Source organism: Tamandua tetradactyla, chromosome 9 (assembly GCF_023851605.1).
Source record: "Tamandua tetradactyla isolate mTamTet1 chromosome 9, mTamTet1.pri, whole genome shotgun sequence".
Classification (NCBI taxonomy): domain Eukaryota; kingdom Metazoa; phylum Chordata; class Mammalia; order Pilosa; family Myrmecophagidae; genus Tamandua; species Tamandua tetradactyla.
In genome coordinates this window covers 32,057,166-32,080,455 of record NC_135335.1, presented here as the reverse complement: position 1 = coordinate 32,080,455, position 23,290 = coordinate 32,057,166, and the positions used below count along the sequence as shown (strand labels likewise).

The following is a 23,290-nucleotide window of genomic DNA, read 5'->3' as shown; positions in this document are numbered from 1 at the left end:
GTACTGGGAGGGTCAAGTCTCAGGCTCAGCGCCCAGTGGGTGGCTTGCTTCTCGCGATAACAACTGAGTGTGTTTTGCTTTAACTGCTCCATACTGCGACAGCGGGCGATGGTGAGGTGCAACTAAGTGTAAATCTCCGGGCTTCTTGTCGCCAATCTAGGTAGTCATCCCACAGGCCCCATTATTATTTTGTGAGGGCAGACGTCCTCTTTTAGAAGTTACCCGTCCTCCTCTCTCTGAATGAACCCGGTTCTCAAAACAGCCTGTGGCCACTGGACGAATCGCACCTGGTCTGCGTGCACGAGTAAACCGTGGTCCCGGAGGCTGCAGACCCTGAAGCTGAAGCTTCCAGTTCGTAGGCACGGAAACGCCTCTCAGGGCAGATCAGAATGAGAGCCTGTTTTCCCAGGGGTCCCGATGGAACTTTGCAAGCTCCATCGCTTTCCCTGCCATTTACTTGAAGCCTATGCTTTTTCTTGGCTTGTCTTCTAGAATCTCTGAGCCTTTCAGAGCAGGACTCGTGCTTGAGGTCGTCCTTTTGTGTGTTGGTGTGTGTGTCTATACACAGACACACATACACGCTTTGCTATTTTTAACTATTTCTTAGTGTACAATTCAATGTCGTTTATTACATTCACAATGTCGTGCCACCTTACCACCTTCCATTACTAAAACTTTTCCATCACCCCAAACAGAAACTACCTTAACTCCTCATTCCCACCTCTCCCTATTTCTGATAACTCCCAAATTACTTTCTGTTCCTATAGATATTTCATATAAGAGGAATCATTTTACAATATTTGTCCCTTTTTTGTCTGCCTATTTCACTTGGCACGTCTTCAAGATTAATCTGTTGTGTAGCATGTATCAGACGATCAATCCATCATATGGATATACCAGCTTTTATCCATTCATCCATTGATGGACATTCGGGTTATTTCCACCTTTTGGCTATTATGACTAATCTTGTGAACCCTGGTGCACAATTATCTGTTTGAGTAACCCTCTTTTAAAATAAGACCCAGGGAAGAAAAGGCCACTTGAGAGAGGGAAAGGGGGCTAGAGAGGTGAGATGTACCTCACTACCCACACAGTCAATCAGTATGTGAATGTCACCATGCTGGGACCAGAAGATGTCAAATCAGTACCAGGAACAGAGGGGAAAGGCCAGTAATAGGAATGGTTCTGAGTGGATACTTCTGGGTGGCATCAATATTGGGATAAGTTGTGTGGAATTTAGGTGAGGGCCTGCAACAAATTCAGCTAGGTACAGCAGCTTTCCAGCTTCAAGCATAGTGCCTCCCTCTACCAGAGGACCTATGGTGGTGGGCATCCTAGCTGCAGGTGCCATGTGGATAAAGACCAGACAGGACAATTAGGAGAACAGACACTGGGATCTCATTGCCTGATCTGACAATGGCAAGAACAGCCAATTTTCTCTCAGAAGTTTTAGGTGGGTATGTGGCCTCTGTGGCAGCTAGGAGTGGGTTTGTGATTAAGTAATGGCCAACAGGAAGTGAGTCAAAGGGATGTGTGCCACCTAGGTAATACCCATGAAAACCCTTCCTCTTGCCCATTTTCTTTCGTTGGCTGAGGAGTGACCACAGAAGCAATCATTTTGAACTAAAAAATGGAAGTATTCAAAGGATGCCAGCATCCCCTCCCAGCCCTGGAACATCTAGATAAGTAAAGTAAGAGAAACATGTCTACTATAACATGCTATATTTGGGGGCCTTTTATAAACAGCATAAACTTTATATTAAATAATATGTGGACCCGAACAAGCAGGGACAGTCCCCACTTAAATGAGACTTTCTCACACCTCTATCCATTAAATCCCTGACCTGGTATTTTTTTCTAGGACACGGAGCTTACATACAGCCAGATTCAAGAGGCATTACCTATGTTGACTGCCTTCCCAGCATCCGTTCCCCCAACCCACCTACCTGAATTGCACTGAGGGAACACTCTAGTTCTGGGGAAGGAACTCCACCTCCAGCTTTAACGGTGGAACAGGAGATCTAGACCAAACTAATATCCCGTCTATAAGCATACAGGTTGGTTGACTTAAGACCCAAGCTGACTTGAGTCTCCGGTCTTGGCCTGTAATGCTGGAACAAATATACTATCTTTCCTATTGTCAGGATGGATATAAGAAGCTACTGTCAGATATTTTAGGACTCCAACAGGAGACAGACTTTATTTGGTGGCATCACTGAATTGCTGGATAAGGCCTTGCCTCAAAGCCCACTTTACTACTCAATCTTGTGTTATAACAACCAGTAAATTGCCTATATTGTTGAAAGCATTATTTCAGACTTCCTGGTACTTGCAACTAAGAGCAGCCTGATTACACAATCTTACCACTGTCCGCTAAACGGTATGGCCTTCCTTTCTGGTATTGACTGTGGTCCTGACTTTACCCGTGTTCTTCCTTTTGCCTGCAGCAACCTTCTTCCATTCCCCTTCCACCTAATCTCCTCGTTGATCAGTTTTCTTTGAGATAGTTTAGACAGCCTGAATTCATAACCTAGTTCCACTATGTCTTATAGGGTCTTAGATAACTTACAAAATGCATCTCTGGGCATTTTTCCTCTGCTGTGAAATTGGGGTTCTTTACTTTACGGAGCTCTTCTTTTAAAGGAGGCAACCATAAGTAAAGTGCTCAGACAAAACCTATATAAAGTTCTCAATTATTTCAAAAGCAAAAGGTCCATGCTCTACCATCATATTTACTATGAGGCTTACTTAAACCACCATGAACAGTCAGGTGGGCCAGGCTCAGGGAGTCCTACCATTGTAAAATCTTATTACCCACTAAATCATGAGACTGAAGATTTACATGCATCTACCCCACACTCTGACGCTATCTTGATTTTGTAACTCCAAACCCTGACACAGGTTTGGCATATGTTTGCTGGCTAAATGAGAGGAACAAAGAAAATGCCACTACCCTACCTTCTTTTGTGTCAAAAGCCCCCAACTTATATTGTGTTTCCTAAACATCCTTTAAATATGAACAATATTTTTCTAGTATTAAGACTCTCTGATCACATCCCAGTTCCCATCAACCCACCCATACCCACACAAACTTCCAACAGCTTGTGGAAAGTTCGTCATTAGAACACATCTCTAATCCATAAGAGCAGCCAGAGACTTCTGACCAGCAAGTTGCATTTGGCTCACTGAGCTACTTAAACTTACCATGTTGCAAAAAATTAGACTTCAGGTTAAACATCCTAATTTGGGGCATCAGTGAACCCACATTCCAGCACAGAATCTATTGCAGGAGAAAAATCTTCGTGTTTTTTGATGAGTCCAAATGCTATGAAGCATGTACACTGAGTTGACTGGTAAAACCTCTGGTATTAAAAAGATCTTTTTCAGCTCTTTCTCAAAAAAAAATCCCAACAAGCACAGAACCAACATTTTGCCTACCAACACCTCTATATATCCCCTTGTATCCAGCTAAGAGCCTTGATTACTGTCCTCCACTAAAAAAACAAGGATTCATTGAAGAGTGGTTGTGGTAGGCAGAATAAGTGCACCCCAAGATGTTCTAATCCCCAAAACCTGTGTCTATATTACCTTATATGGCAAGGCAAAAGGAACTTTGCAAATGGGATGAATTAAGGATCTTGAGATGGGAAGATTACTTTGGATTATCTGGTGAACATAAAGATAATCACAAGCGTCCTTAAAAGAGAGAAGCATGAGGGACAGTCAGAGAATGTGATTATGGAAGCAGAGATAGTTTTGATGCAGCCATGAGCCAAGGAATGTAGTCAGCCAGAAAAGCTGGAAAAGGCAAGGAACAGATTATTTCCTAGAGCTTCCAAGAAGGATGCAGCCTACCAATGTACTGACTTTAGCCTCATAAGAACCATTTCAGTCGTGCGACCTCCAGAACTGTAAGATAATAAATTTATGTTGTTTTAAGCCTCTAAATTTGTGGCAATTTCTTACAACAGGAAGCTAATACAGATTTTGGATCTAGAAGTGGGTGCTGCTGTAACAAATACCTAAACATGTGCAAGTGGCTTAGAAACTGGACAACAGTAAGAAGCCAGAAGAATTTTGAGGATGATTAAAAAAAAGTCTGGAATGCCTTCAACAGACTATTAGTAGAAATATGGATGTTAAAGGTGCTGTGGTAAGGGTTTGAAGGAAATGAGGAACATGTTATTGGAAAGTAGAGGGAAAGGGAATCTTGTCATGTAGTGTCAGAAAGCTTAGTTGAATTGTGTCCTGCAGGTATGAGAAAAGTGAAACCTTAAGTGATAACTGAGGAGATTTAGCTGAGGAGATTTCCAAGCAGTGTTCCAAGCAAAGGTGTGGTCTGACCTCTTCTTGCTGCTTATAGTAAAATTGCAAGGGAAGAGAAAAATTGAGGATAGAACTGTTATACAAAAAAGGAACCAAGAATGACGATTTGGGAAATTTTCAGTCTATCCAGTTGGCAAAAGATGCCAAAATTAGGAGATTTACTCTTAGGAAAGCATGCTCTGAAGAGAGACCATGGGAGTGGCTGGACAACTAACTCTTTGCTGGTGGCTCAGTCACACAGTGCTCTCTGAAGAGATGAGGAATGTGAATCATGAAATTTCATCAGTAGCCAACAACAGAGATGAGACTATTAGCAAAGGCCTGTGAAGGACCCTCTTGCCTAATGGAAGGAGTTTATATGACATACAGGGAAAATTCACAAAAACCTTGAGAATGTTATACCAGTAGAAACAGACAGCTTGGACTGAGAAGAGAGGGCAAAACAAAAGAAGGCTGTAGAATCCCAAAATTCTACAAACAGCAAACAGGCTAACAAAACTATTTGCCTCCAAACTTGTACCCACATAACTCCCAGGGCAGAGCCTCAAAGCCTGGAGGATTATTCCCAGGCCTAAAAACCCTATTGTTTTATCCAACTGGATTTTGAAATTGGTTGGGACCAGTGGTGGCTTTTTTCCTCCCAACTGGAAAATTACTTTTAAAATATTAAGAGTAATGGAAGACAAAAACATTAGAATGTTTAGAGTTCCAGTCCAGAAAAAGAAAAATTCTCTCATCCTCCTGGTTGTTCTAAACTTATGATGCCAGTTTCTGTTCTACTCATTTACAAAGGCTGTGAAGTATAAAAGGGTCAAAGTAAATCTTGACAATTCATCTGGGCAGACAAACAAAAAACTAGGAAAGTGAAAGAAAACAAGGGGAAAGGAAAAAATGAAAACATCCAAGAAAGTAGGAAGACATGATAAAAGACAAATATACACTGAAAACTGCCCTTTGGCATTTGAAAAATCTAAAAAGTCTTTATTTCTGGCACTTTAAATAGACAAGGTTGCAAATGCACCTGTATAAGAGGCAGTTCAATCCAAGTGTTATCTGGGAAAATAGTAAAATAGTCAAATGTCCTAATGTTCTATGCTTCTGATCCAAGGGAAATGTTATGTCTTATGCTATTGGACTCCTGAAAGCACAAATCGATGTGTAGGATTGCCTTTGATGTAACCAATGTGTCAGTACATTAATTCCATTCACTGTAATCAATTAATTGTCCAATGCAGCATAATAGCTCACTGGAGATGTGGAATTCTTGACCCACCTACAAAAGGGAAAGAGAAGAACCTTTTCAAATTGTTTTAAGTGTCAAAGCAAAAATGGCAGAGATCAAATTAACACATTAAAAAATTGTTTTGCTAGATAAGCAAAGACTCAACCCTTATCATACATAGCTTAAAAAAAAAAAAAGAGCCCTAGCATACATAGCTAAAAAAAAAAAAAAAGTCACTTCTTTGCTGAAATTAATTGGATTTCTCAATTAGAATATGGTGCTAAAACAGTTTTCAGCCTTCAGCTAGATGGACCACTTTATTTTCCACAGAGAAAAATTTCTCATACTCTGTCATGACAGGAAAACCAAATACCTGGTTTCCTGACCGTACAATTGCTCCACACTAATGAGGAGAGCATGTGTTATAAATAATTTAACATATCAAAAAATCAAAACAACTCAAATACACCTAGAATCTTCCCAGACAAAATCTTTTGAGGTCATACATATAACTGCCCATTTTGAATTTTGAATTTTTCCTATAACTTCAACAAAGACGTGACTACTCCCATAAAGAAAACCAATTTTCACTATGTGGTTTTCTTAAGTGATATTCAATTATTTATTTATAAAGAACCTCAAAAACCATTATTCCTATCAGTTGTGTAACAAGTATACACACACAAAGCAACACCAGCACAACAATGAATGCTATACACACTAAGTAAAAGGTCCCTGGGGAACAGGAGATAAATTACTAAATTTCCAAGGGAAATGTACCACTACTGTGAAAAAAAATCCAGAGACACAGCCCAAGTGGTCAAGTTCTACTGTTGACAATGCAGAACCTAAGTACATAACACCTTTAAACATTTTTGCCCCCCAAAATTTAAGCTGGATCTAATAATCAAGCCTCTATCCCAGGAAACAGACTATAAAGGAACCAGTTAACTGAAACCACAAGGAAGTAATTAAATATGAGGCATTTGAGAAAACTATTCTTCAAACAAAGTCAAGGTTTTGAAAGAAAAAGTGGGAGAACTGTTAGGTTGAGACTAAACACACTGACCAAATGCAATTCATAAATCTTCACTGGATCCTGGTTTAGAAAAACTGGCGATGAAACATCTTGAGACAAATGATTTGAAAATGTATTAAGTATTAGATGGTTTTAGGAAAATAATGTAAGATTTCTTAGGTGTGATAACGGTATTATAAAGAAATTCAGAAGAGACTCAAAAATGTATGCTGATGGAATAAATTAGGAATGTCTAGAATGTACAATAATGGTAATTAAATATACAAATTTAAAAATGTTTTTGCATGAGGGAGAACAAATGAATGTCAGTATTGCACGGTGTTGAAAATAGATGGTATATGGGAAAAAACACAATCAATGTAAGCTAGGGTCTATAGTCAACAGTAACATTGTAATGTTTCCACTGAATGTAACAAAGGCATTGTGCCAAAATGCAATGTCAGCAGGCCGTGGGATTGGAAAAGGGGTTTGGATTCTATGTGGAAGAAAATGTATTCATGTGGCAAAGGCATGTCCGTACAATTAGGCTGGATTATATATGTGAATATAAACTGTTTAAAAATAAACAGAGAAACATGTGCTACAGAAAATGTGGAGAGATGTACCTATATTCACTGTCAGGAGAGGTTTAGCCACTTAGAGGACAGGGTAGGGTGGTGGATCCACAGGCTATGGGTGGGTTTGCCATGTCATCCTGAAACCCCATTGCTCAGTATATATGTGAAGGAACTGAATGTGGAGACCCAAATGGACATTTGCAAGCTGGTGTTTCTGGCAGCAGTGTTCTTGATCCCCAATGAATGGAGGCGACCTAAGGGTATGATTGCAGAATGAAAAGGGGAACTATGGTGTACACATACAACAGACTACTGAGGAGCTACAAGGAATGAAGTTGTGAGGCATGCAACTAGGTGAATGAAACTTAAGAGTTGTATTTTGAATGAAATGTCAGGAAAAAAAGACAAAATTATCATGCCTCAATCAAAATGACTAACCACAACATAAAAACTCAGTAAACTAAAGTCAAGAGCATGGGTTATCAGATTGGGGTTTACTGTAAAGGGTCCTGGATTGTGAACTCTTACAGCAGTCACATATATTCACAGGGTGTAACTTAATTCTCAGATACTGAGCTGTTTGTAACATGGTCTTTCCCAGAAATTTTGGGTACTTTTATGACATTAGAGACTCAGAGTAAGAGCTCTGAAGCTATGAAAGTGAGCAGTACCCCATATAGGAACTGTTTAAAAAGCTGAAAAAGGGATCAGACTTCAACTAAAGATATGAAGCAAGCTGATATGGATAGGACTAAGGTTACTAGAAGACTGGGCAAAGGATGATTTCATTCATATTTTAAAAACCTCAGACAGGGCAGGCCACGGTGGCTCAGCAGGCAAAAATGCTTACCTGCCATGCCAGAGGACCTGGGTTCGATTCCCAATGCCTGCCCATGTAAAAAAAAAAAAAAACTTCGGGCAATGTGAGTGGCTCAGTGGCAGAATTCTTACCTGCCATGCCAGTGACCAGGGTTCAATTCCCAGTGCCTGCCCAAGCAAAAACAACAAAAAAACCCTCAATTTCCTGGGTGAAACTAAAGGGTGAGATGTTTGTTGGGTGCAAACTTTATATTTTGGTTAGTGCATTTCCTAATTTAACTTTTATGGTCAGTTTAGTTGACCACAAGTACATGAAATCTTGAATAGGGAGTGAGATTTTGTTGCTTTGTCCAGGTGTGATGCCCTGATAAATCCCAGAGTGTTTGGGCAGTGAATAAAGGACTTGCAGGCTCCCCTTGGGGAAATGGGGGGAGGATTTGTTCAACTTCCCCATTTGGAGAATTTCTGATATTCTCGCAAGCAGAGGGGACAACCAAATCAATAGGCTCAACACCCCCCCATCTTGGGGTTCACCCCTTTGAAACATTCCTGTAGAGGATAGGCTAAACCTACTTAAAATTATACGTAAGAGTTACCCTCAGAGAACCTCTTTGTTGCTCATATGTGGCCTCTAAGCCAACTCAGCAAGTGAACTCACTGCCTTCCGTCCTACATGGGACATGACTCCCAGGGGTGTAAATCTCCCTGACATAGGACAGAAAGCCTGGAATAAACCAGGACCTGGCACCAACAGATTGAGAAAGACTTCTTGATCAAAAGGGGGAAGAGAGAAATGAGACAAAGTTTCAGTAGCTGAGAGATGTCAGAGTCGCAAGGTTATCCTGGAGGTTATTCTTATGTATTATATAGATACCCGTTTTTAGTTTATGGCTAGTTTCTAGTTTGTGGCTAGAGGGAAGTACTTGAAACTGTTGAGATGAATTCTCCAAGATTGTATAAAGATATAACATTTACAATGTGATTGTGATTGTGATAACCTAGTGTCTGATGCTCCTTATATCCAGGGTATGAACAGATGAGTAAAACAATCGGGATAAAAATAAACAGGGGAGAAAGGGTAAAATAAATTGGGTAAATGGAAATACTAGTGGTCAATGACAAGGAGGGGTAATGTATTTGGTATATATAAGTTTTTATTTCTTTTTCTGGAATGATGCAAATGTTCTAAAATATCATCACAGTGATGAATATACAACTATGTGATATTGTGAGCCACTGACTGTGCACCACATATAGGAAGTAGCTGAAGATTTTTCTCAATTAAAAAAAATAAAGTTAACGTTATGCTGAAATATTCAGGGTGAAATGTCATACCTATAAACTTATTTCCAAGTGGCTCAGAAAAAAATATCAGTTAATGGATCTAGGTGGAAGCATACAAATAAATGTTTAACGTACTAATTATCCCTTTAACTGCTCATGAAATTTTTCAAAATTAATTTAGGAGAAAAAGCAACATCTTAACAACGTAAGTCACTGATGGAGTTTAGAGAGGTTGAAGTGACTTAGTTATTCCAGAAGTAGTTGACAAAGTATAGATATTAAGACTAATCAAGTAGGTAAAAAGACAGCAAAAACTTAAAAGAGGAAGGCAAAAATAAGACAAAGTTTTGATTGAACAATGCCTAATTCATTGCAGTACCTCCCTATCTTTCCCTCAACCCACATAAGAAAAAATTACCTTGACTTTTTACCTAATTTTTAAGGGTGAACTCAGCAGATATTAGAAAAATACAAGGAATTTGTTATCTTCTTAGCTCATGTCTCCTTTGAATTAATTTCAAGTTAAGAATTCAGGTTTCTTACACAAAGGTGAAATTTGCTAACCTCTCCAGACCAACCTCACTGACAAAATTACTAATGCATCAATGTTAAAGTTCCTCCCTGGCAAAATGGGCAGTGTCTTTTTCAGACACAAGTAAACTCTATTTTAAACTCAAGTTTAAAAAAAGAGGTAGGGGATCTTAAAACCAAGTCTCACAATAAAACACTAATTCCTACTGCACATTTGTTCTTATAATTTCCTTGTTAAATACACATTTGCCAAGTGTCACCAAGGTCAATGAAAATAAATTCTAATTTACCAAGCAACACTTTGTAGTCTGCGGGGACTAGGGTCCTTAATAATGTGCATCAATTGCAATAGGTACTACAACTGATGGAATGATTGTGTGAAAAGAAAGCACTTCTTTTAACAGTGTCCCCTGCCCTGTACCCACTTAACATATAAAGCTGTATTGGGCAAAGAAAGAAAAGTACATTGGGGGGGCCACGGTGGCTCAGCAGGTGAGAGTGCTTGCCTGCCGTGCCCGAGGACCCGGGTTCGATTTCAGGTGCCTGCCCATGTAAAAGAAAAAGAAAAAAAGAAAAGTACTATTAACCAGAACTGGGATGACCTAGAATCACAGCACATCTCATGTGCTACGCTTTGGATTTTCCTCCCAAAAACAAGAAATCTAGCCCACCCCTGAATTCAACTACAAGCAGGGATGCCTTCAAAAACAGATCAATCTAAGTTTGTACTCATAAGAAAATGAATCTATCTGTATATCATTACCTCATTTTCTTGCCTGCTTTGAACTATTTGATAATAAAGCAGGAGTGTGCACTGCAGAGCCGAGAAACCAGCATGTTAACACTCAAGTGATAATGCCATCCAAATTAACCAAAACTGGAAGGGAAAAAAACTGAACTAAGGCAGCAAAATGTAAGCCACTATTTAATTTGGGGGATGGGGATGTGGGTGTGGGTTGAGAAGGATACTTGGAGTACTAGGCTCTAGTTGTACATCCTTCCAGCAAGTTAAATTTCTTTAACCATCCATAAAAGGAATTCTTTAAACTAGATGATTCTTTAGGTCCATTTTAACTCTTAAAATCAAAACCTAAAAAATTAAGGAACCTGACATTTCAGATCCTTGTGAAGCCCAGGGAAAACCTGACAACGCTGCAACAGAGCAATGACGTATGTATTATACAGTTCAGAATAAGCAAAGAATTAAAGGGCATCATTATAAAGGATAACAAAGAAAATTCAGTTTTCTATACTCCTGCAAAATGACTGACATCAAAATATTTAAGCCTTCTTTTCAATAACTATTTTCATTACTGAAGACATGACTGAGTTAGTACAAAAAGAAAAGTCCAAACTGGCAGCTTTCAGTCCTCCACATTCCCCTCTTTAATATGGCATTTTGCACTATATACATTAATGAAAATTTGAAACAAACAAAAGAACTTTAGTCAAACTCCCCTTCCTCCTCCAGCTTTATTGGATAGTTTAAAATTACATTTCTATTTTCTAGGACTTCAGTTGCTTTTTCCATCTGACTTTTAAAAACTGATTACAGCAAATGAAACACAGTTGTCTAAGTGATATAGTATACAAAAATAACATCTTGATTTCTGTGAAAATGCATTTCTCTGCAATTCCTGAATAGCTCCAAATTACGCTAACTCTGAGCATCGATGTTTACTCTGGGTTTTAGATTTAGTCTTTGAAAAAATGTGTTCTAAACCTTTGCCATCACCGTCTGTACATTCAGCATCAAAGTGATGAAGGTGTTCCTGTTTTGGCTTTTATCTCGATTTCTCTCTTGCACAGCCATTAATACGCATGTTTCTCTTTTTATTTTGTTTACTCCCACTCAACTGTATGCTCTATGGAGGGCCTGATACAGATGTTACTTGATGTTATTTAATAGCTACTGAGGTCAGACAATCCAAGGCCATCATTATGCTAAAATTAAAGTTACTTATGGAAGTTCACAGTCACTTCCAGAATTGGTTTTACCTCCTACATGGGAACATATTCAAGAAACCCAGAACGGGCTTACTGGTCTGACTCAACTCTTCCCATTCATTAATCCCTATTCACCAGTGGCGCGGAAAGGGGGTTCTTTAACAAAGCATTATACATAACACCTCTACCAAACTAAACATAAACTTTTTTTTGTAGTTAAATGCAGAAAGTCGATTTTTTTCCACCCCTTTCCTCCTTTTACACGGCAAGTAAAGCTCACTGGCCTGGGAGTAGCCTCTATCTGCCAACCTTTGGCCAGTGAAGAGGATTCAGAGAAAATAATACAACCATCAATCAGAAAAAGGAGGGGCGACAAAGGAAAATAATTAAGCCGTAGCTTCAATTGTGCATTCCCGTGCAAGGTGCCCTGACTCGCCACAGCGGTAACAGTTGACTTCACTCGTCTTGCTGCAGTTGATGGCTACATGACCAGTTTCACCACACCTAAAAGAGAAATTAAAAGTTTTCACACTGGTGCTCAGAAAATATCCAACTGTCTACCAAAGCAACAGTCACTACTACAAAACAAAAATTCACAAGATGAGCAACATTGGCTTCAATATTTTTAAGATTTAGCAGACAACAAAGGGAGAGAAAAATCAAATAATGGAGCTACTCAACTGTACTGCCTAAGCAGTAAAATTAAAATTTTCCTCCTAAGGGATCAACTAGCATCAAAAGGCAAAAACACTGGCTAAGATCCTGTAGTATTTTTAGGCAAATCAATGTCTAAGGTTTCCCAGGTATATATACATCAAAACTTATGAAACTATACTTTAAATATGTGCAGGTTATTGTATGTCACCCTCACAAATAGGCAAATGAGCTCTGGCTACATGACAAAGATTTATATGTGAACTATAAGACTTTCTACAAAAACAGGTCTCTGGATGCTTCAAATTATTACATTATTACAACATTCATATTTTTAAAATATTGTGGAATTCTACAGTTGTACAGACTGTCCAGCTGCCAAAAGCCACAAGCTATCATAGCAGAATACTGACTGATATGCAGATAAGCTACTGGTCATTTATACCAAAAATCTGTCTCATCTGGCCAGAGCCAAATTTTACCGAATGTACTGATCCACCAATTCCTTCTACTCAGAACCAATCCATCTATGTAAGAATCTGTGCAACTAGTTTTCCTCCAGCAACATTTTAACAACTCACCTATAGCACTTCACTTTGGTGCAGTCTTTTTGAATGTGTCCAAATTCTCCACAAGAATAGCACTTCTGCTCATCCGCGTGGTCACAATCACGAGCCAGATGGCCTGGTTTGCCACAGTTGTAGCAGCACTGCTCTCGCTCTCTCTTGGGCTCCTTGCAGTCCTTGGCAATGTGGCCACCTCTACCGCAGTTATAGCAGGCTTCAACAATAAGGAAAAGAAGCAGACCAAGACTATAAAACCTTGACAAAATGTTGCTATTATTTAAAACTATGTAATAACAACACCCAAGAAGCAGAAAATCCTTTCAAATGCTATGCTCCAATAGTACATGCTCACCTCTCCCAGTTTTAGATGGGTATGAAAAGGAAGTATTAAATACTTACCATCCTCCTGAAGATCACAATCCTTGGCAAGATGACCAGACTCACCACAGCGATAACAGATGTCTGGAAGAGATGAGGAAACAAACTGGAAACCTATTTTGAGTGGAAACAGAAAGAATTTACTAATTAGACCAAACGTGATACTAATGAACGTTGAAGTACTCCAAAATTTTTTATTCGACAAAAATACCTCTATCCGAGGTAAAACCACCTCTGCCACGGCTTCTCATTCCACGACCACGGCCTCCTCCAGTAGGGCATTCCCGGGCCCAGTGGCCAGATCGTCCACATTTGAAGCACTCATTGCTGCTCATGGCTGCAGTTAGATCTTCTAAACACCAAAAATAGTAACATTAAACTACCAGAAATTAATTTTAGCCTCTATTTCTCTTTAAGTGTATTTTTGGAAAATTATTCCAGGAGAAAAAAGCCAGCCAATATGAATTATCACACTTACCAATAAAACATTATACACCTATTATAAAACACTAAATTTTATGCATTAACAGAGAAATGACTAAGAAACAAGGAAACAAGAAAAAATAAAACGTACATATTTTCACACACTCTTACCTTTTTATTAAAACCCCTAAGATTATGCCCACATGGATTAATATACCCATTAATGCAATTACTCATCAGGTGATGAGATACGATTTATACGGTTATTGTTAATGGAAACCCCTTATTGGAAATAATCAGCAATACCTCATTCCAGATCCAACTTAGAAGACTCATTTTCCCAGCTATAATCCAGTAATTTTTACTTTGTGCAACCAGAGCGACTTAGTGGTCATAAAAGTGGAACAACGCAAGCCAATGGACCTGGTACTATGGATTCTGGAAGTGAAGGGTAGGTCCAAAACAACAAAACGAAACACCCCACACTTACTGTAACCTTTGTACCTAACAGAGAGTCTAGTTATAACATGGCACTTAAATGCTTGCTGAGATATTCTTTAGGGTAAATATGTTAAAAGAAATGCAGGATGTAAATTATCTCCAAAATGATATGTTAAAAAAAAAAAAGGCATTAGAAAAATGACCAGGAGGTACACCAAAATGCTAATATCACCTAGAACACTGGGACCACTGGAAATTTCTTCTCTTCTCCCTTTTCCAACTTTTTCTGTAATTTGTTTTACTTTTGTAACAAGGCTTCTTCCAAATTTCCTTAAACAAGGCTCCTTTATTAGGAATCATTTAAGAATAACATCAAAGGCAAACTCCCACTAAAGCAAATGGATTTTGCCCTTCTTATATTACAATCTAAAAATAAATAGACACTATTCCTAGAATTCATAAGTCACAAGGCAAACTCCTAGCCAAGTGGCTATTAAAAAAATAAACTGGCTAAAAAACAATGTACTTCCATATCTAACAATTTTACCCATAACTTCAGTGCCAAGCAATGGTATACAAAGTTTTGAAAAATACCTAGCATAAAACTTAAGTACAAAACATCTTACTGTTTCAACTGAATTCTAAGACTGACTGGATAACGGAACTAAGCCAAACCAACCCCCTTTCCCAAGCAACAAAAACCTAAACGGCACTTAAAAATAGAGTACGTTTCCCCCCCAATCAGTAAATGTTTCATCATTAAGTTGTATTTAAAGAAATCCAGTGATTAAAATTAAGCTAAAACATCTAGTAAGCTTCTGCTATCAAACATTCAAACGATCCCAAAACTCTCTTGTCACAAATTTCTAGGATCAAATCTGGATGTATGGAATACTTGTAGTTAGTGGTTTCAAATATGTAATGTACATTTCTAGTCCGAAAAAAACAGGTGGTAAAGGAAATTAAAATTTTATTTTTACTGAATTTGAAATTACGTTTGCTTTATAACTATTCCTACAACTGCTGGTTTTAGCATTCTAAATTATGTATAGTGCGGGTTTCTACCAGAGGACAGAGCATAAATGGCACATGAAATGGTGAAAAAAAGCTGCTATGGCATCTCTTATCCCATTCCCATTTTCTTCATCTGTTTTACTATTTGAGCGCATGTAATTATTACTCATTCAGGTTTTTTTTTTTGGTAGAAAAACGACCACATACTTCTTTTTACAATGTAACACAGGTAATATGAAAGTCCTGAATATTTTACAACTTAATATTTAAACAAGATACTCATCTTTTAGAAAAGACAAAATAAAATCTGACAACTCAAAATGCCATTTCTAGAGCTAGAGAAATGATAGATCCTGCCATAACCTCCTCTCCAGACTGCTGTTTAAAAAATTTATATAAAAGGTTTATTTCACAATTGTAAAGGAAAACTATATTATAATACATAATCACATGCCTATCAAATACCATCATCTTAATTTCACCTTCAGGATAGAAATACCAGTTAAAAATGTTTAGTTACTCAAGAACCAATTAACCAATCTAAGATTTTTTTTCATAAACTTTCCTTTTTTTCCATCTTCTATTTATCTCTTTATTCATGGGACCCAGTTAAGTGAAGGGAGAAAAAAAAAAACAAAACAGGAAAATAAATATAAAGTACACAATTAGCTAAAATGGCATTTACAATTAAACACTGCAAATATGATTATGAATCTCACTGAATTGTATGGTTGGGCATGGCTGAAACGGGAAATTTTAAGTGGCATATGTTAAGCTATTAAAAACAATGATAAATTAAATGCAATTCATGATCCTGTCCAAGATCTAATAATGAACAAAATGCCCAAGGTACATTATTGGGACAAAAGAAAAGAACAGAATATAGACTGAAAGCTTTATATCAATGTTAAATTTCTTCAACTTGGTTTAGTGTTCTTAAGGTGGTTACATAAGTGATTATTTCTGCTTCGGAAATACACATGGAAGTATTAAACGTCCAAGAAACATGACGCATGGCAACCTTTTATCAAACATTATTGGTGATATACCAAATGTGGCAAAATGTTTAAAGTGAGTATACTGGAGTTGTTTGCATTATTTTTGCAACTTTCCTGTAAGCTTGAAATGATTTCAAAATAAAAAGTTTTTAAAAAGAGGTTAAACATTAAGCTCTACTTACTCCTACCCTAATTTCTAACTGAAATTATCTTAAATGTGATCATTTGGGTATGAACTACAAATTACATTTAGGGAGAACAATGCTCCACTTAGATTTAAAATAAGTAATAATCCAGTAGTATTTCTCTACTTTGAGAAAGCATCTTATAGGACTAGAATTAAACTATTCTGAGAAATAGACATTAACAGCTCAGTAACAAAGGCAGAATTTTATACATTATACATGAATAGTTGGGATATTTGGTTTGTCATCAGCAAATTTTCGCCTCACTGAATTTTAACTTTTTAAATAGTATAATATAACATACATAGAAAGTAAAGAAAGCAAGTAGTTACAGGACAGATCCCAGAGGTTGTCATGGGCCACCATACCATCATCTCAGATTTTCCTTCTAGCTGCACCAACGTTAGTAGCCTCACCTAATTTTGTTTTCTGATGGAAATTAAGATAAAAACAAAACAAAGTCCCACTAAGTCTTAAAGGGGGGGAAACATTAATTTTATTAATACCCCAAAGACCCATCATCAAGACATAGGCTTTTAAGGTTGTTCCAGCATGATTAGTAATGTGTATACAACGGCCTTTTCCCCTTTGCCCAAGCCAATCACAGACAGTGACTCATCAGGTCTACCTTTTCACTGTGCAACTGGTCTCTGGAGAGGCACTTGTCTCTTTAGTAATATTATTAAAACAACCAATTTCTGCTATGTTTTAGAGGCATGCTATGAGGCAGGTGTCCATCCCAAACTTAACCTTATTATATATACATGTATTTAGGTAAGAGGTCTTTAGAGAACTTCATGCTATCCCTTAAGGAAAACTAGACGGAATAAAATAAGAATATCTGAGCTAATATCTGAGCTAAAAAGGGCTCAGTGCTTCTCATAGCCCATGCTGCTTCTGGCTGGAATCTGCTGTACTATCCCTTCCGACCTGCACTCCACCCAGCAACATATTTTCCAACTCTCAAGGGCCAACTGTGTATAAGTATCTAACCACATCTCCCACTCTGGAACTTTTCTATCAAAACACAGGGCACATGGTTAATTGTTTCATGGCACTGCTAAACTGTCTTATCATATTCCTTGAGGGAAACCAAGGAATTCACTTTGAAGCATATCCGTGCTTTATAGTTATCCAATTAGTAGCAATCATGTAATTCAGTATTTCGCTTTCCAGCCTATGTGGGGAAGGGGGTCCTAAATCAAGTACTAACAATAAAGCACCTAAATTTTTTATCTCACAAGACTGCACCATTAATTCAAACTCATTAAGGATTGACTATAATCATTCCCTGAAATTCCCAATTTCTTCAAATCACAGGTAAGACTCTGCACCAATTATTTTTGAGAAGCCACAGATGCATCAGCTCCTCAAAGGATTACGGGTCATCACTCTAAAGACAATTTCTAACACAAATAAAAAAGAAAAATAACCCAAACAGAAATAATTCCCATTTGTTATTTTTAGATTCCAAACTATAATAAAGCTCAGCCTAGAGAGACCAAAACAAGTAAAAAAAACTACTGTGCTGAATGATAAAACCAGTGAAAGGTGAAAGGTGTGTATGTCAGATTATCTAGTACTATCACACTTAAATGATAAATTTTTGCCCAAGATCACCAAGAAAGCCAGCAGCCAGACAGGGCTTCCGATTTACTATCCAGGACTCTTCCTGTTATTCCAAGAATTCACAAGCAACCAACCTCTGTTATAGTTTATGGAATGTTATTTATAACTATATGTACTAATCAAGATAATTTTCAGAGTTGCCAGGCAACAGGAGAGCAGATACGCTCCTTCTTTTGGTGGAATAAAACACATATATATCTATAAGTATCCCAGAAACATTCTGGGAACATAGCTAAGTCTAGGTTTGAATTCCAGCTTAACCATTTGCTGTGTTACTTCAGATAAAACTCTTGACTCCTCTTTGTACTTCTCTGTACAAGAGCAATATTAAAACTGATTTGTGGCAAGAAACTTAAAACGTAACAAATTGCCTTGTACTTAATACTCAATTTGTAGAAACGTTAAGAGTTTACATCCTTTGCTTACACAGTCATCCTTTCCTTTTCACTCTTTCCCTAAAAAAATTAGACTGCTTACAGGTCTTTGATTAGAACTCAAGCAATGTCTGAGAAAAAGCAGGTCGAGATGGGCTAATTATGCCTATATTCAAGTTTTCTATCACGTCCCATCTCATTATGTCTATTTCCTAAATGGAATGAAAAAAGATTAAAGAAGAAATGGACAACTTCCAAGTGGTTTCACATTTTCAACTGCCAGAAGTCAGATATTTATTTCTAAGTCTTCACTTTTATGTATCAAATTTTCATGACAGAGACCACACCGAAAGTAGCAATATGATGAGCCAGGCAAGAAGAGGCGTTATCACTAAGTTAGCCAAGATAACGTTTGAGAAGACAGAAGATTTATTGTGGAGGGCCCTACTACTAAATTAAGAGGTTTAACTATTTTACAGATGATTTTGTACCTATCTAAGGCTTAAATCCAGGAACTGATACCAAAGCACAAATGGTTATACTAATCTGTCTTCATTATAAATATCATTGTTCCACACTTTTAATACTAAGATTAAAGCCAGTAAATTACTTAAATCTAACAGTACTTGCCAAGACTAACAATATTTGGGTTCAGTGAATAAAATAACCATATCTCTATTCTAGAAAAATACATTTGAAATAAATAACAGGAAGGTTGGGGATAAAATGACATTAGCAAAGTACGACAGCTGTCTGGCTAGTTTTACTTTGTTTTTCCTAACAACTGTACAGATTCATTTTCCCCATTCCTTCCTATTTTTGCCAAGATGAGGGTTGATTACACCCGTCTCAACAGTACTGTTGAACGTAACTGCAGTTAAGACAGTGGCATTTTACAACCACCCCACCACCACCATGCACTCACTCATTACGATTTTCCATCGAATCCATTTAGTGTTGATTCAAACATGGTTCTGAAACACTTCAGACTGCTGTAATAAACTAAAAATAGGAAGGAAGGAAGCAACATACATTCTGCATTACCTGCAATCTAGACAGAATGAGATCAGAGTACAATACAAGAATTAATTCTACTCTCCTGTATTTTACTGCCTGAGTTATTCCTGTTTCTGCCCTCCCTGATTATCTCCGAAGGGTTTTTAATTAACAGTTTAACAAGTACTGTAGAATCTAGCATTATAAACCCATTATCTGTAATTCTTACAGGTCTGCAAGTTATGTATTTGTTCCCATTTTACTGCCAAGGAAATGGAAGATATCTCAGACTGACTTACTCAAAGTCACACAGCTAGAAAGTTCTAGAGTCAGGATTTCAACAGTCTGACTAAATCTCCTACAGAGGCTTTTTGTTAGGGTCAAGTAATAAAGTACACAAAAAATGCTGTTAACGGAAGAGTACCCCAATTCGCTCCCTGCTTCAAAAATATTACCCAAGGGCATTACTACTTTAAGCAAATAACCATAAAAAGCAAAGTTAATCTTAATTAAAAAAATGTTCTTTATACCATCACACAGCTTTCCTGAATGTTAAGCCAAAGACTTGTAACCTGTTTTTACTAGCTAATACCCTCATCTGTAATTATGGAACCATTCCAGGTGATCACTATAGCACTCTCATACTTCTAATTAACTGAATCCTACTTTCAACGTGAATTTCAGTGGCCACAAGTTCTCCTTTTATTACTCCAGCAAGTTTTCTATGACATGAAAATGTTAGAATCTCTCAATGGCATTTATTTCCTTTACTGCAGTAGCATGTGTCACTGCTAGAATAAGAATTCTATTAAATGAGACACTATGGAAAGAGCATTCTCCACGTAGCAGGCCAGGATGCCTTGGCATCAGTCTTCGGGCTCTCCACTTACTCTCAGGAGGAGGCTAGGAAGAGGAAAAGAGCCAATAATTTTATTTTAAACTCTCACTCTTGCAGGGAAAAAAAAAAACAAAACCTCTCTGTGGTGAATGTTTAGCCAACAGGCCAATTAGTCAACAAGTGGTTTGACTGCTGTTAAGTACCAATTGGGTAGTTTCCCATATACGTACCATATATTTTTTTCATTAGATTTTAAAAGGTAAAAAGAATCCAAACAACCACACAATCATATTACAAGTAACATTTATAATATCTTAAAAAAAGAAATCACTCTGCCTGTTCACGATGTTCAAATGCCAATGTAAAGAAATGCACCTTGGTTTTCCACTATCTGCCTCAAAATATTTTACAGAAACTGCACATCTGTTCCAAATACATTACTTCTCTTGTTACTGGTATGAAAGAATGTGGAACAGTTAGAACCCTGAAAGAAAAATTTACTTAAGCCTTCTAACGTGACATATGTAGGTACACAGACATGTTACTTAAAAAAAATTTTTTTTTTAACTCTTGCTAAAAGCTACTGTAATTCGGGAAAAACTCATTCATAATTATGGACTTGGGACTCTAATAAATTCCTCCTTTTATTCCAGGACAGAGTTCTTTGTAAGCAAGGATCAGACCCAACAAGCTAAATAAAAACAACACATATCTAGTACCACCCTGTAAGTGTCCGATAAGTGTTGATCAAAGCCATTCCTTAGAAGTATTAAAAAAAAAAAAAAGTTTCGCAAGGGGGGGAAAAAGTCTAGAAGGCAGGGATTAGTTTCATAAATCTTTTTAAAACCTTCAAAGCCTTAGGCTCAATACATAGAGCTCGAGCAAATAAAAACATAAGGGAAGCTGCTAATCTAAATTCAAGATTATGTTCCTCTCCAAAGTTCGATCACACAATAGGAATAAAAGGGGAAAACCTACTTTTAAAAAACACTTGTAATTTTGGGGCAAGGCCAGGATGCAAATTAATCCTTTACTTTTAAGGGGATGGGAGGGCCGTCTTGGCTTCTTTCTTACCCCTTACCTCCGCCCCCTCAAAAATGCCCGAAACACACTACCTATAGTCACAAATGATTACTGAGTAACGTTCTAGGTTTTTTGTTTTTTTTTTAAAGACCCCCAAGACAAGATGAAGTCACTTCCTTTGGAACTGTCCTGTGGCTGAGGCCATGTGGTTAACATGTGGCATTAAGGAAAAGCCTTACTCCTAATAAAATCAACGCCCAAATCCAAATGTGAGCGATTGTGCCTTCCTAAATAAGGTTTTTAAGTCAAGGAAAATGTAGGTAGAGTGTTTAAATGTCTCGTTTCCGTCATAAATTACATTTAATTAATGCAATAAATGACGCAAAGAAGACTGCAGCTGCCATTGTTTCGGAGGTTTGACAAATTCATTTATTTTCCAACAATAGGGTTTTTAGAGGACCCCTCTAACGTAAACCCTGTTGGTTCGAAGAAATCGGACTCTCGCAGCCCCTCCGTGACAACCACTTGAACGTCGATAAAAATTCAGGATCAAGAAGCTTGGCAGTACGGAGTACGCAATTTCAAAGGCTCTCAGGCCTTTTTAGGCAAAGCCCTGACAGCACCAAAACAAGGGCTTCGTCAAGGACCTTTCTCTAAGGCCACCAGACCTTTGGCTCGGGCACATGGCCCTTCGGGCCCACTACCCCGACACATGGCCTACACAAATATCCACCCCATCCCCCCTCCGTCCGCATCCAGGGGCCTTCGCCACCACACGGCCTCCTTCCTGTAAGTTCCCGCCAAATCGACCCTCTGTCCCCCATTTCGCGACCCTCGAAGCCTCGGGGATTCAGACACAAGGACGCACGGGCCCGGGCCTCAGCTGCCAGAAGCCCGTGGCCTGGGTGCGGCCTTGGCGCAGGGCGAGGCCCCGACGCGCGGAGGCCCGGCTTTTCAAAAAGGAGGGAAGGGCGGAAGAGTCGCTTCACTGCGGATGGCCGGACAGGGCCGAAACCCCGGCCCGCGACAGCGGTGGCAGCCAAGTCTGCCGCCTGACGCAGCAGCAGCGGAGCAGGCCAAAGTGCGGCCGCCATCGTCGCCTCATCGAGCACTACCCCACTCCCTTCCTCGTCCGCCTCGGGCCAGCGGCCGTACGGCGGCGCCCCCAGCCCTCACCTTCGGCGTCTAAGCTGATCCGCAGCGGCGGAGACCCCGACGCAGCCCCGGACGCAGCCCCGAGGAAGGAGGCTCGCAAGGGAGCGGCTGTTTATTTTCAGGGTCCTTGCCTGCGCCACACGCGGGTCTGCACACGGCCCCACACGCCGCTGCGCACGGCTCCCCTCCGCCTCGCCCACGCGACCAATCAACGCGCGAGGTTCGGCCGTCCAATCAGAGCCGCCCTCAGAGAGTCCCTCCCAGCCCCCTCCCCCGCGGCCTTCTCAGCGCTGCGCTGGGCGGACTCCTTGCTCCGCGCGGCGGTCTTTCCCGGCTCGCCCCGCGCGCGGCCTTTCCCGCCTGGAACCGCGACCCATCCCGGCCCCACCTTGCGGCAGAGACCTGATGGGAGCCGTGGGGTCGGCTCCTGGCTCCCCGCCTCTCCCTTCGTGCCTTTTCTCGCTGATCTGGTGGAAATCTGGGTGTCCCTACCCTGGCGACCTCTTCCGGCAGCCAGCTAGGAGGGATACCTACGGACTGGTATCAGTAAAGTTTCTCCAATGAGCGTGGAGCCGAGGAAAATTCCTCCCCCTTCTTGATCTGCGAAGAGAAGAAAACGTCCCCCTCTAAGCTCGGGACACCCTTTCAGAACTGGGTCCGATCTCCCGATGCACACATTTAAGCTTGGGAAAAAGTGGCTGCCAAGTCACGGAGGTAGCTGTAGAAGTAGATACAAGGCCTTGAGATTTTTGTATTTTGCGTGAGCCTGAGTAGAGCCCTGCAGGCTTAAACTGCTCTCATCTCGGGACTAATGTCTTAACCCACTCTCACGCCCTCAAATAAAAACGTCTGATGAGAAAAAGTGGCTTGCCCTAGGGAGGGAGTGAAAAT

General features: G+C 39.3%; 1 protein-coding gene and 1 long non-coding RNA gene across 5 annotated transcripts; one reads left to right on the top strand and one right to left on the bottom strand.

Moving 5' to 3' along the window:
• The first annotated feature begins 22 nt into the window (after positions 1–22).
• LOC143646935 (uncharacterized) lies at positions 23–2,551 on the top strand. The gene is made up of 3 exons (XR_013157755.1): positions 23–160; positions 1,862–2,057; positions 2,145–2,551. It is a non-coding gene; the product is annotated as an uncharacterized LOC143646935 (long non-coding RNA).
• An 8,589-nt stretch (positions 2,552–11,140) lies between these two features.
• CNBP (CCHC-type zinc finger nucleic acid binding protein) lies at positions 11,141–22,586 on the bottom strand. Of its 4 annotated transcripts, none has more exons than XM_077116372.1 (5): positions 22,421–22,586; positions 13,535–13,675; positions 13,347–13,437; positions 12,961–13,164; positions 11,141–12,229 (listed from the first exon to the last, which is right to left on the bottom strand). In XM_077116372.1, the coding sequence occupies exons 2-5, from the start codon at positions 13,656–13,658 to the stop codon at positions 12,112–12,114; spliced, it is 537 nt and encodes a 178-aa protein (XP_076972487.1). In that variant the 5' UTR covers positions 13,659–13,675; positions 22,421–22,586; the 3' UTR covers positions 11,141–12,111. The 4 variants fall into 4 exon arrangements, with proteins under 4 accessions (XP_076972487.1, XP_076972489.1, XP_076972488.1 ...); XM_077116374.1 differs by having other exon boundaries at positions 13,556–13,675; XM_077116373.1 differs by having other exon boundaries at positions 12,961–13,159; positions 13,345–13,437; positions 22,421–22,585.
• Between the last annotated feature and the right edge of the window lie 704 nt (positions 22,587–23,290).